We start from the raw sequence: 13,623 nt of genomic DNA on the forward strand, positions 1-13,623 counted from the left end.
AATCTAACCTGTATTTAAAGAATTTTCAAATAACTAAAATTATTATCTAAAATTTCGTAATAAATTTATTTATAATTTTATTTAATTTTAAATTAAATTGAATCTATATTTTCGTAATTAAAATTAATTTAAAAAAATTCAAATAATTTAAAATTTAAATTAAATATAATCTATATTTAAAGAAATCTAACAATATCTAAATTAATACTAATTTTCGAAATTTAATATAATATAAACTAAAATATTTTTAAAAAATTCAGGTATGTTTGGAAACAGACACTAAAAATGCTTATGTTTTAATAGAATAGATTTGGATCAATACACACATTTATGTAAATGTGGTGGTGCAAACGAAAAGGAATTCAGCACCTTTTTTTTTTTGGAATTATAATACAAAAAGTTAGCTTCATCCCTATATAATAAGATAATAAACCCCCCCCCAAAAGAATATGCCCAAAAGACCAGTTAGAGATAGCTTAAGACTCATTTACTCTCACACTTGTCCTCTACTCTTCTACCAAAACCAAAGTCGCTTACCCTTTGTGTGCCTCTCTTTCTTTCTTTCTTTTAAATTGTAAAGAAAAAGACACATTAGAGGAAAAACCTGTACACTAATACGTCTACTACCCAAAATTAGATCAAAGACAAGAATTAAAAGGGCATCAAATCGGATGTCACCGACTTTCAAAAACCAAAAGACAACCTTGAGCTTACTCCTCCATATTGTCCTCCTTAGATCCAATCACGGCTCTCGTTGCAGGCACTGTCTTTCTCAACATAGATGTTCCATGAAAGACCATCACCGAGAAGTCTTTTCTGTATTCATTCACCTATATGAACAGACACACGTGTATCAGAGATGTGATTCAATTGGGAGTTATATAAGATCAGCTTTACTTTTATAGATAGATATACAATATACCTCCTCTTGAGTCATCTTGGTGAAACCAAATTTGTCAGTCCATATGGATTTGGCTTCATCTGCTGCTGGTAGCACGATATGTTTTACGTTTAGGGACCCGAGTAGATTCTCTATGCAAGCAAACAGGCACTGGAAGTAACCCTACAGCCAAAAAAAAAAACAGAACATGAACTCTCCAAGAAAAAATCAAGATCATGTGACAATTACAAATTCACCATTCAGACATTCAACCTATTTGAAACAAACACAGGCGCAAAAATATATGGCTTGGAAGCATGCATCACAGTATAACTTAGCAGTGTATGGAACTGACAGTAAGAGCGGTTCGATTCTTGACCATTGTATAGAGAACAGACAAATCTCTCAAAGAACCCAAAAAAAAAGAAGGTTCAACATCAAAAGCTACTTTACCTGCCCTTGACAGTCTCTGCTGGTAGCAACTAAAGGGAGTTCCGCAAGTTCAGACCCAAAAATCCTAAAGATTCCCACGGAAACAATCACTTCGCTGCACAAGCGAGACCCAAAAATGAAAAACAGATTAACAAGATGAAATAGGAGTCACAAAAAAAAATATAGACTGGAAATAAGAAGAAGAATCTTACTCCACAGTCAACATGGTGCAGTACATGCCACTGAAATCTTGGCCTTTTGCCTTCTTTCTGTATCACACCCAAAGTGGTTCATCAGCTTAGTGGGTATGATGAGCATGCACAATAATGCAATAAAGTGATAGACGTTACAACATTTGCACTTACCCGTACACCATGGCTGGAATGAGATCTCCCCGGGTCCCAGATTCACTGATAGGATCAAACCGTTCCTATAGCATACCATGGTTACAAGGACAAACAGAGTTAGGCCTCATAAATAATAGAAGGGACAAAACAGCACAAAGTACACGGAAGAGTTTGAAATGTGGGCGATAGTTACATGAAGAATAGAAAGTGCCTTTGCAAGCAACACTTTTGTATCATCTGAAGAGGTCAACTTTCCACTAAGGACCCTCCATCTTATGTCTGGAGTGGTGTTCTCATCTGGACAGCTTTCTTCATTAGGTTTTTGCTTCTTCCTTATAGAATTCAGAAAGTCGTTACTAAGCTTCTCTTCTCCGTGAACTATCCGATCCCCCAGTGAAGTGTTGATCTTGTTGCACCCAAGGGAACAGAACCATTTATCTTCAGGTAACTCCTGTTAAGACAAAGGATGTTTAATGAGCTATCACCCAAGAGAAAATAAAGAAAAAAAGAAAGAAAGAGCCAAAGATGTAGAGCACCTGGAGATCAGCAATGTTATGTTCTTTCAAACAGCCAACATGGAACTCCTTTTCACACTGAGGAATAACATAGAAACAGAAAATGGTGTAAACCTGAAGCAAAATTAAAGAGGCAGAGGTCCCAATACAGCAATGACCAAACAAGATACCTGATCACAGATAATCACAGTGCGAGAATTAAAGCCCAACCTGCAAAAACTATGGCCTCTGCAACAGCGAAGATATTAAGTAAATGTCAAGCTCAGAAGGAAATGGTTTCAATTAAGAGAGAAGCAGCCAATATATACGCATCTGCTATATACGCATCTTCTGAACCCAATACATTCAAGTTCCTTTAAAAAAGATTAAAAAACTACAAGCCAGATGTATTAGAAACATGAAATAATACATTAGCGAAATAAGACCTCATTACACTACCGCATTACAATTTTTATAAGGTTTGTTACAGGAAATTAGGTAATTCATTAATGTGACACTAATTAGGCAATCAAAAGATCCTTGATATAATAGAAAAAGCTCGATATTCACCTGCATAACACGCATACACTTGGGAGCTCACTCCCAAAGGAGCTAACAATTCGAATGCATCTTTTGGTTATCTCAGCAATTGCATCAACTCCATGAACTCTACCAGCTGCAATGGCGTTTTGATTGCTCTCCACGAACTTCTCTCTCTCAACCATATTCACACAATATTTACAGGACCACCTCTCACTCGGAAGGCTTGGCAGATAAGCACATACTAGATAAAACCAAAACAGAGATAAGCTCAATCAGGTAGATATTCCAAAAACTCTTTACAACAGCAATTAAAGAATTCTAACAAACAAAAAAAAAATGGAAAATTGCATAAAACCAAACCTGTATGAAATGATCTCGGACATGTATCACAGCACAAGAGTTCACCCCCATCCTTACAGATACTGCAAAGGTCATCATTTTCACGGATAGAAAACCTCTCGTCCATTGATAGTACTACTGATAGCTCATGAAGAGATACCCCATTGGTTGTATAAATGTGCTGAAACCTGATCATCGATAGAATATAAAGTTACTAAAGTTTGATTATATCAGAAAATGGAATTTTACTACCAAGCATACATATATGGAAATAGTCGCAAGGAACTTACGGCTTCCGACGACTTGCACAGCCAGCATGGGCCTCAAACGATGAAGGGCTAACCTGGTCCATAAAAAATATAAAGGCTGATTCTGATCCCTAAATTTAAATACCAGAAAGATACTATGACGTTAAACAACTTACCACTTTGTTGCAACAAGAACAATGTATCCCGAACCCCTTCTTGTAGCCGACAAGCAGTTTCTGCATAATGAACGAAGTGGTTGGAGTAGACGAAGTTACAAAAATGAGCTATTAAAAAAGCCATTTGTCATGCAGATCTAACCTTTCCAGCAAGAAAATAACCCACTTCGGTCCCATCTGGCAGTACATCATCCTCAAAAACAAGTTTGTGCAGCCGCACATCCCTTTCAAAATGACAACAGATAGATTGAGAACTAATATAAGTATGACGAACAGCAAGGAAAGACAAACAATCTAGCACTCAACCATAAATACATGGGATAAGTGCTAACACTTAAAACAACACTACTCACTTTCTGGTTAGTCTCCCTTGGCTGTTGCTTTTGATTGAGCTGGATTTTGACTCACTCGGACTAGTTCCTGAAACCACAACTGGCTCAGGTGACCTGTAGAACCCCAAGATAAATTTAGTATAGGCAATAAACTAAGGTCAACTAATATGATGATATAATCGATATGAAGAAACTTCTGTATCTTGGTACTAACAGAATTCTGTCTGCTTAGGCCACCATATATATGAAGAGATATGACACATTTCTAAATACTAGATTTTCATAAATCTGTTTCCACAATATAAATGACATATTGCTAGCTACTTCTAATACAACAGGAAGCCTAAACACAAAATGCAACAAACTACAAGAAAGCAGAACCATCACATAGTTGCCGCCATGCATATAACAGCAATACTCACTCTGTGGTCGGCTGTTCTTGCCTGTTACTTCGGCGAGGACTGGATATTGACCCACTAAGGATAGTTTGAGGAACGATACTTGGGTTCAACGATCTGTAGGAAATTGAGGGCAGATTTATAGTCAATTAAATAGATAAAAGGTCAACATAGTTAATGATGTACTAGATATACCCAAAAATAAAGTTGTGCATATTAGTAATTACAGATTTCTACATGAGCAACCGTATAATAGAGGAATACACAACTCATAAATTCATAATTAACATCAGATAATTAGAAAATCCTTTTCCGAAATAAATTCTGCTACTTTTTTCATTTTACCTTCCACCCAGTCTAAAGAACTAACTGAACAGGATAATAACTGTATTTTCATCATACTTTTATATGATTCAGCTGCAACGAAAACGTCATTTTGCGAGAAAATAAAGAAAGATGAGCTATACCCCTTAAGAGCACCATTTGCTTTAGAAGGACTGGTATGGATTTCTGGTTCCTTTCTCTCCAAACACGATTTACACAGAAATAATGACTTTGTTTCACAGGGCTCATCCATTGTACCTGCAATCAATTAGATGTAACCAGTCTGAATTCTTTAAGAAGAGAAAAAACACAAGTGAAAACAGTCTTTACAATGTTGAAACAAACCAATTAGCAACCTTGGCAACTGAAACACAGGCTAGATTGATTTAAAGCTGGTCCAACTACCACACGAAGTCTTTCTTCTAGAGCAGCAAAGGGAGTTTCCTTGCATGCATTCATGACATCACGAAGTGTGCATCCAGACTCCAGTAAGATATATTCAGGTGGGCGCTTGTTTGTGCTAGAAGCATGCTGCTCGTACACGGCGGGACTTACCACCTGCGGAAATGAAATTTAGAAAAGTTACATCAACATGCTAGCATTAGGCAGGACCAATTACAATACATTTAAGAACAGTAGATATCACTAACTTGAGCTCCTTTGCAGACAATACAAAAGCACAAAACGCCTGATCCTCTTATTACTCCTTTAAGCCCTCTAGCTCCTGCCTCTCTCATCTACGATGGTGACATACACATCAGCTATATAAACCTCTTTCTCTTTTACACGTATAGAATACAAAAAGAAAGTCATCATTTACCTTTGCACCTCGAAGATAGTACACGGTTAGTCCCTCAAGTATTCTAGACTCCAGAAGTTCTTTGAGCTTTGACGGGAAATTCCTCAAGAATTTCTTGGGCCTTCCACGCTTGTTGGGAGTTATAACCGAAGGGCTTTGAAAATCATCTATTTCGACATCATTAATATACCCATCAACCTTGCCAAACTCTGCTAATTTGGTATCATTCTGCGAATTAGGATTTTCTAAATCACTTTCTTGTTTGACTAATGACCTAGTAAACCTCCTCAAAGGCTTATCTACAGTATCATTCACTGCCTTCTCATCAACAACTCGAGTATGACCAAGGCATGGATCCACACTGTTTTGCTCATGAAGATCCTCTTCCCTCCCATACGCCACCAAAGTAGAAGCATCACATTTAGCTTCCCTTTCTTGATTTATATAATTTTCACCATCAGCCACTAAAGTAGAAGCATCAACACAGCCATCTTCTCTACATTTAGCTTCCCTTTCTTGATTTATATGATCTTCATTATCAACCACTAAAGTAGAAGCATCAACACGGGCATCTTCACTACATTTAGCTTCCCTTTCTTGACTAACATGATCTTCATCATCAGCCACTAAAGCAGAAGCATCAACACAGCCATTTTCACTACATTTAGCTTCCCTTTCTTGACTTCCATGATCTTCATTAGACTCGGATTTAACACCCTCAGACTTCAACATAGACCGTGTCAACCTCCTGCCTGGTTTTTCATAACCCAAACCACTTTCCAACTTAACAAGACAAGATCTAGAAGTCAGTTTTGCAAACTCGCTAAAACTCACAGGTAAAGCCAAAACTATTTCTCTCCCAACCACACTCAAACTTTCCTTTTCAGCCTCTCTAACTTCCGGTGTACCATTCATCACCACATTCTCGATCTTCTCTTCTTCACTCAAAGATTCAGCCTTTGCTTCATCAACATCAACAACGTCGCTCTTAACATCGTCTTCTTCAACAGAATCAGACATTACAACTTCCTCATCTTTCACAAGACGCATCTTCTTTATCCCACTCTTCAAACCAGAGCTTCTCCTCCGAACAAGACGACTCTGTTTCTTCTTAGCATCCGTCCTCGAGACGCTGCTCAGATTTCTGCTTCCCCTGGTGCGACCTAAAGACTCTCCTCCACAGATCTCGGACTGTGATTTCAACATGAATTGCAACTCCCTTTTACAACCTGTACGAACCTGTGAAAGGACCACAAACTCGCCAGTGACTGTACCTTTCGCCATTCGATTTTCAAAAGGGAAGAGATCAGAAAAAGCGAAACTTTTTGTTGTTTTTTTAGAATCCACCCTCACTTCTCTCTCGCGAGATCAATGTCGAAAATCTCCGTAAACCTAAAAAGGGCATCGATTTACTTATGGGTTCATAAGGAAAAAGATTGAGATTACAACAACGGATTTAGGGTTTTCCTAATCTAAGAAGAAAAACGAAATTAGGGTTCCGCAGATTCACCAGAAGGAAAGAGAGAGAGAGAGAGAGATTGAAAGGCTGTCTCGGTTTTCTTTCTGGCAATAAGAGGCGAAGCGAGACTTCTTGTCTTCTAATTTATGTTTTTTTTCCTTTTTCAAAACCTTTTCTAATTTTTTTTATCTTTTTTGATCAAAATTTTTTGTCTAATTTATTATGATTTTCAACCTCTGACGAATGGTTGGGTCAAAGAGGTAATGTTGATGTTTGGGTGCTTAGAAATCAGCAGAGTTTTTTTTTAGCTCTTTGGATACTTTGGAGGATGCAAAACTGAAAATTTATGTTTGGGTTATTGAAAGTATATTTAGTCTATATGTGTTTTGAATGTTGTTTTTGCATCGGAGACATCAGAACTAATTGGAACGATCACAAGATTGACCATCTTTATGTGATCAATTGTCGTAACTACTAAAAATGTTTTGTGTGGTGTGAAAGTAAAAAAGTGCTTTATTGTTCGAAGTGTGACTATGGGAGAGTGTATGTCACTTGTGACCTTGTGGGGATCCATTTTGGTTACGAGACCTATTTCTTTCGGAGAAAGTATAAACCAGCGACCTCTTTGTAGATTGGTTTTCTTGGTGGCTCGTTTTTTATGCTATGTTTTTACATCGTTTTTTTTTTCTGGGTTTTGGAACGAGATTATGCTGTGTTTTTTGGTTATGGTCGAGCTGTTTATGTGACGTGCCTTCTTTCATTAAAAAAAAAAATTCCCAATGTTTTAAAAAAAAAGAGACTATCGTATGTTTTGTTCTTGATATTCATCTACATTCTACAGTTTTAATTATTACTAGGTATCTGTCCGCGTCGCGCAGGTACAATCATTATATAAATTTTATTATAATTTGATTATTGAAATTCTTGTAACATAAACATCACATTTTTATTTTCAATAATTAAGACTAAAATATTGTATAAGAAAATTCAACACACAAGTTTTAAGTTGTATAAATACTTATACAAAGAAATAAATCATACAAATACTAAAATAAATCATGTAATAAGATCCAACACACAAGTTTTAAGTTATATAAATACTTATAAAAAGAAATTAGTAGAACACTACTCTATTAAGTATCGTTATAAGTTATATTTCCGTCTTGTGTCTAAAATATGCTCCACCTCTCCCGAATCCTGGAGGTTTAAGAGACATATACATACTATTGTTGTATATACAAAATTCTCCAATTATAATTTTCAGATTACTTACTTTCTCTTAAAAATCAGGACATCATCCGTAGTGGGATCAAGGAGAAGACGGGAAAAACCAATGCTTCATGTGAATAGATAGTTATTTCATCTACACGTATAAAATTATTATTAGGAAATATACATGCAAAATAAATATAAAACATATGTTGCACAAAATGAAAATAATAATGACATATGCTTGATTATCCATACCTTCTTTTTTATTTACACTCCAATCAGTTTAGACAGAAACCGCAAAATGACCAGTGAATCCTTTGGTTCTTTCTTTGATATCAGCGGCAAATTCCCCGTATGCGATGCATTTCAACTTCACATCCCTTTGATTTGAACAATTTAGGTTACAAACTTTGTTACCAAGACATAGTGATCGTGAGAGAAAATATAAACTTACTCAAGATCTGTGATGGTGAAAGTTATTTTCTGAATAATATCTCCATCAGGGTTATTCTCTGTTTCAATGTCGCTAATATTTTCCATCACACCAATGAGATCTACAAATCAATTATGAGAGAAATATATATCATAAACGAAATTAATTTTTTTTCTATATATATACAAATTTATAGATGAAATCACTGAAACGAATATTAGAAGTTAATCTTACCAACAGGATACAACTGAGAGTAAAGAATTCTGTATATCTCACTAAAATGGACAAATTTCGTGAAGGGATCCATTGTCAATGGTCGTAGACTTGAGACTTATGTCCCAGTAGTGAGAATGATCTGATAATTGTGTCTCGTTGTTCTTCCCTCATTCTTCCATTCAGATGGTATCAAGCCAAATTTAGACAATTCAAGCCATCGTCCTTCGGTCCCAACACGGTAAAAATATGGAAAGGCGAGGTTACCACATGAAGCATTAATTCTACAACCCTATATACAATGAAATTTGCAAAGAGATCAAACAAACAATAAATATAGACAAAACAATTATATATTCATATTAGATAATACTTACATTTTCGTCGACTAAAATAAAATTCAGCCCTGGTAAGCCTTGACGATCAGGTTCATTCCATCTTTTCAAAACTTTGACACGGATTTTCCAATCTCGTCTCCATGCATGTAACTCATCAAAAAAGTTATATGTAGTCATGGGGATAATGTTTTTATAAAGCCAAAGAAACAGTTGGGGAGAATGATTGTTTTGTTGTTTATTTTTAACGATGGATATGAGGAAATGAGGATATATATAACACTCAAATAACGGTTATGGAAAGTGTCGCGTGAATCAGTGCATTTTACGTAAATTTAAAACTAAAAATGCTCAATTTTTGAAAAGTTGCAACTTATAATGAATATTCTAGATAGATTATTGGTTAACACGGCTTATCTGTTAAAGGAAGAGTCGATTTTTGTTACAACACGAAATTTTTTGGCCCATAAGATGTAAAAAATATTGGGCTCAGATGATATATAATTTAAGTGTAACATAATAAACCGTTTACATAAAACAGGTTTAGAATCAAATCAGTTATATATGTTACTGACATGCTTTTTAATCATCCAACACGCGCTATTTTTTGACTGAACATTATTAAAAATATTTAATATCGTTTATAATCCAATTTATTAGAACAATGTTATTTTTATTCAATGACAATCCTTCATAAATAATCAACTCACGATAGCACATAATCATACCCCAGTAGTAAATTTCCCAGAACAATATATATTATATCTATAAGGAGTAATTTAAACCCAAATTAGAATAAATTATTATTTATTAATAGTCTCAAAACAAACTTGTAAATACAAAAAATGTGTCTAACAAAACTAATAATATATATGGATTATCAATTTTGAATCCTTTTAATCGGCCCAATCCATTAGACATCATCTGTATCCAGCCCATATAATCTCTCTCTAATCGTGAAATTTCAATAACAAAATCATGTAGATCTAAATTTATGAAAATATTTTTTTTTATAAGTCAATTTAAACAACACATAGAAACATACTTACCTATTGCACAAGGTTAAAACTTCAGTAATAGGTGAATCAGTGATAAAACGAGACACACCATCATCATCATGATCCGGGAAACCGGCTAATCCCGACCTCAACTGACACACATGGTACCATTTCATACCTGAACTTTCATACTGTGCCGAAACATACCTCAACTGTTAAAAAATGGCCATTTCGTACCCAAACCCATATTTTTTTGGCGAAAAACTACATTGACCCGGATGCTGTTAGTCAAACCCGTTACTCCGTTAACGAAGATGACTATATTTGCCACGGTGGATTCTGCGTCAGCTACAGTTGTTAAACGTTGTCGTTTTGAATAATACTGAGAAAAAAAATTTCCACCCTCTAGGAATTGAATCCTGAACCCATTGCTAATAAACCGAGTGCGGAAATCAGTAGACCAAAGGTATTTATCGATAATCTTCTGCATACTTAAACAATATAAACAATTGTAATGCCCAAAGGTTTAATTAAAAAAAAACTGACGACGTCGTTTTGTCGACATTTGTGATTTAAAAAAAAAAGACATCAGTCTTCTTCTTCTTCGTGAGATTCGTGAGTTCAGACTTTAGACAGAAAATTGGGGAAAAACTAGGGTTTTGGTGGTTGAAGAAATCACAAGATAATGGCTACTTCATCAAATCAAAAGACTTCCTCAGCGAATTCCTTCAGTTTTTTTTAGGGAAATTGAGTACAATTTATTAGGGGAAATTGAGTACAATTTATTAGGGGAAATTGAGTACACAAATCTCAGATTTTCATTCAGTTTCTTTGAAATCAATCAATTTTTCTCTACATTCACCACACTATTGGCAAATCGTGTAACCCCTTTTCTCAATATCTTTCACAAAGTCGCAAATGTTTTTCTGGGTTTGTTTAATCACGAACAGAAGAAGACAGAATGTCGACAAAAAAACGTCATCAGTTTTTTTAATTAAACCATTGGGCATTACAATTGTTTATATATTTAAGCATGCAGTAGATTATCGATAAATTCCTTTGGTCTACTGGTTTCAGCACTTGGTTTATTATCAATGGGTTCAGGGTTCAATTCCTAAGAGTGGAAATTTTTTTTTTTCAGTATTATTCAAAACGACGACGTTTAATAACTGTAACTGACGCAGAATCCTTCGTGGCAAATGAGTCATCTCCGTTAACGGGATAACGGGTTTGACTAACGGCTTCCGAGTCAATGTAGTTTTTCGCCAAAAAGACATGAGTTTGGGTACAAAATGATCATTTTTTAACAGTTGAGGTATGTTTCAGCACAGTGTGGAAGTTCGGGTATGAAATGGTACCATATGTGTCAGTTGAGGTAGGGATTAGCCGCTTTCCCCATCATGATCCTTGATAGACACATTCTCTAAAACATATATATTGGAATATTGTTATGTTATATACAATGATTTTATAAATAACATATTGATGTATCATGAGAAAACATACCCCCGTCAATTGCTACACACCAATCGGTTAACACACATATAGCAAAGGGACCTTCATATTCTCTACATTTATCTCTTATTTCAGTTGCCAACTCACCGTGTGCAACACACTCTAGCATAAACTCCCTATATTTTGACAAAGAATGTAGTTAATAATTAGTTAGTTAAACTTTAAACATATAGTTTGAGATATACTTACTCGTCATCTATTATCTTAAATTAAATTGATGATGAAGTCGTTCCATCCGGGTATGTAATAGTAACATATCTAGCATCTTTGACGACTCTAATCAAATCTGCGATTGTAATTAGTCAAAATAAAGACATGATAATTTTGCATTATGCAAAGATACCAAAATATTATGACCAATTAGATAATAATGAGCATCTGAGAATTCATAAATCGAGAGGAATGATACAAAATTTTAGAACGAATTATTTGTTAATGGTAAAGCTGGTAAAATCGTTGTTCCCTTTGTTAGTGTAATAACGTAATCATGTTTTGTAATACTTCGGATATTAGTCCAGCTGTAAGGATTCAAAAGAAATCCAGTCAACATAAACCATTGATCTTCTTCGCATATTTGATTGAAATGCTCCATCATCTGATTGTTTACCTGAGCCTGTATTCTACAACCCTAGAAGTTTTTTCGGTAACATTAGAATAACAAAAAAACAAATTAGTGTATGTTAAAACAATAAGCATAACCAACAATAAATATCATAAATACTATTATAGGTTAATGAAATTTACCCTTTCATCGACCATAATGAAATTTAGACTTCGATTATCGTCCGAGTAATCCACCACCCATTTTTTGAGTATCTTCACTATAATTCTCCAATCGAATCTTTGAGAGTCCAATTGACGAACAAAATCCTAATCCGCCATTGTGTGATGACTATCGGTTAGGGTTATGCAATTTAGAGTATATTTATAAGAAAAAAATATGATTTTATATTAATCTATAAACAAAAATTAAGAATATTAACATTTCAGAATCAATATAGATAAGCAAACAATATTATCTTCGATTAAAATAAATACATATATATATATATATTGAGGTTTTTCTATTTAAAATTATGTTAATATTCCAATCCTCATTGTTACCAATTCTTAAAATTGTTTATTATAACACCATCTATATATTTTAAATGACAAATTTATTTTAAAGACAATTTACATTAGCTAAATCATAAACATCTACATATACATTTTAAAGATGGTGACTTGTTATCGTAGTCAAGAACCCGTAAATTCAACCAAGTAATTATTTATTCAGTGAACAAACAAAAACAATTGTTTCTAGATTTTTATTTTTTCTTTCATAGATGCTACAAAATCATATTATTTATAAAACATAGTGTTTAGTAGAACATGATAAAATCAATAACCAAAAACCAAAAAAAAAACGATAACAAAGATAATAATAAAAATATAAATTATAGCTAATACATATCTAAAAAAAGAACTCTTTCCATGCACTTCGTTCTGTATCTTCACCCAAGTCCTGAAATTAATATTTAAGAATATATGTAAACAATATAGTACTACAAAAAACTATATTAAGGGAGTAGGATTAATGTCACAATAATTATCTTACTTTGCACGAAATTCAGAAACTTCATCCATTCCAGGAGCAGTCATGAAATGCGAAAGACCTTCCTCTTTGTGATTTTGGATAGTAATTTCTTCTCATAAAAAAAAATCAATACGCATGATGATACCTATAAATTCAAATTATTTAGAGTTATATCAAATTGAAGGGTATACCTCCAGTTCTCGTAACACACCAATCGGTTTAAACACAGACGTCAAATGGACCATCATATCTTATGCATTGTTCCTTTATGTCAGATGCTAATGAGCCATGTGCGATACATTCCAATGTATTATCCCGTCAAATTACATAATAGAGTTATTGTAAAACTAAATTATCATAACCATAGGCAATGTCAAGTACACCAATCAAATCTGAATAAATAAACATATCAGTAAAACTACAGAGAATTTTTCAAAAAAACAAAAAAAACAAATAATCAATATATGATTATACTAACCAATAGGATATTCATGAGCGAAAGGATTATTGATAATCTGTGAAAATTGTACAAAACTGAGGAATGCCTTTTTACATATTGGTATTATACGT

At 34.2% G+C, this 13,623-nt stretch overlaps 1 protein-coding gene across 1 annotated transcript; it reads right to left on the reverse strand.

Moving 5' to 3' along the window:
• Positions 1–370: 370 nt before the first annotated feature.
• LOC18027447 lies at positions 371–6,893 on the reverse strand. Its single transcript, XM_006409751.2, has 19 exons — positions 5,334–6,893; positions 5,164–5,250; positions 4,870–5,071; positions 4,657–4,771; positions 4,214–4,306; positions 3,813–3,905; positions 3,602–3,683; positions 3,460–3,519; positions 3,326–3,378; positions 3,057–3,223; positions 2,724–2,937; positions 2,345–2,402; positions 2,196–2,252; positions 1,853–2,110; positions 1,678–1,742; positions 1,525–1,581; positions 1,334–1,427; positions 923–1,063; positions 371–830 (listed from the first exon to the last, which is right to left on the reverse strand). The coding sequence occupies exons 1-19, from the start codon at positions 6,594–6,596 to the stop codon at positions 711–713; spliced, it is 3,279 nt and encodes a 1,092-aa protein (XP_006409814.1). The 5' UTR covers positions 6,597–6,893; the 3' UTR covers positions 371–710.
• Between the last annotated feature and the right edge of the window lie 6,730 nt (positions 6,894–13,623).

Source organism: Eutrema salsugineum, unplaced genomic scaffold (genome assembly GCF_000478725.1).
Source record: "Eutrema salsugineum unplaced genomic scaffold, Eutsalg1_0 scaffold_10, whole genome shotgun sequence".
In the NCBI taxonomy this organism is placed as follows: Eukaryota; Viridiplantae; Streptophyta; class Magnoliopsida; order Brassicales; family Brassicaceae; genus Eutrema; species Eutrema salsugineum.

Bases quoted from the DNA above. Each gene is read 5' to 3' on its own strand.
- LOC18027447 (XM_006409751.2), bottom strand. From the start codon at position 6,596: ATGGCGAAAGGTACAGTCACTGGCGAGTTTGTGGTCCTTTCACAGGTT. The intron at 3,224-3,325 runs GTAAGTTCCTTG...ATCGATGATCAG, and splicing joins TGTGCAAGTCGTCGGAAGCC to GTTTCAGCACATTTATACAA. The intron at 2,938-3,056 runs GTTTGGTTTTAT...GGTTTTATCTAG, and splicing joins TCCGAGATCATTTCATACAG to TATGTGCTTATCTGCCAAGC.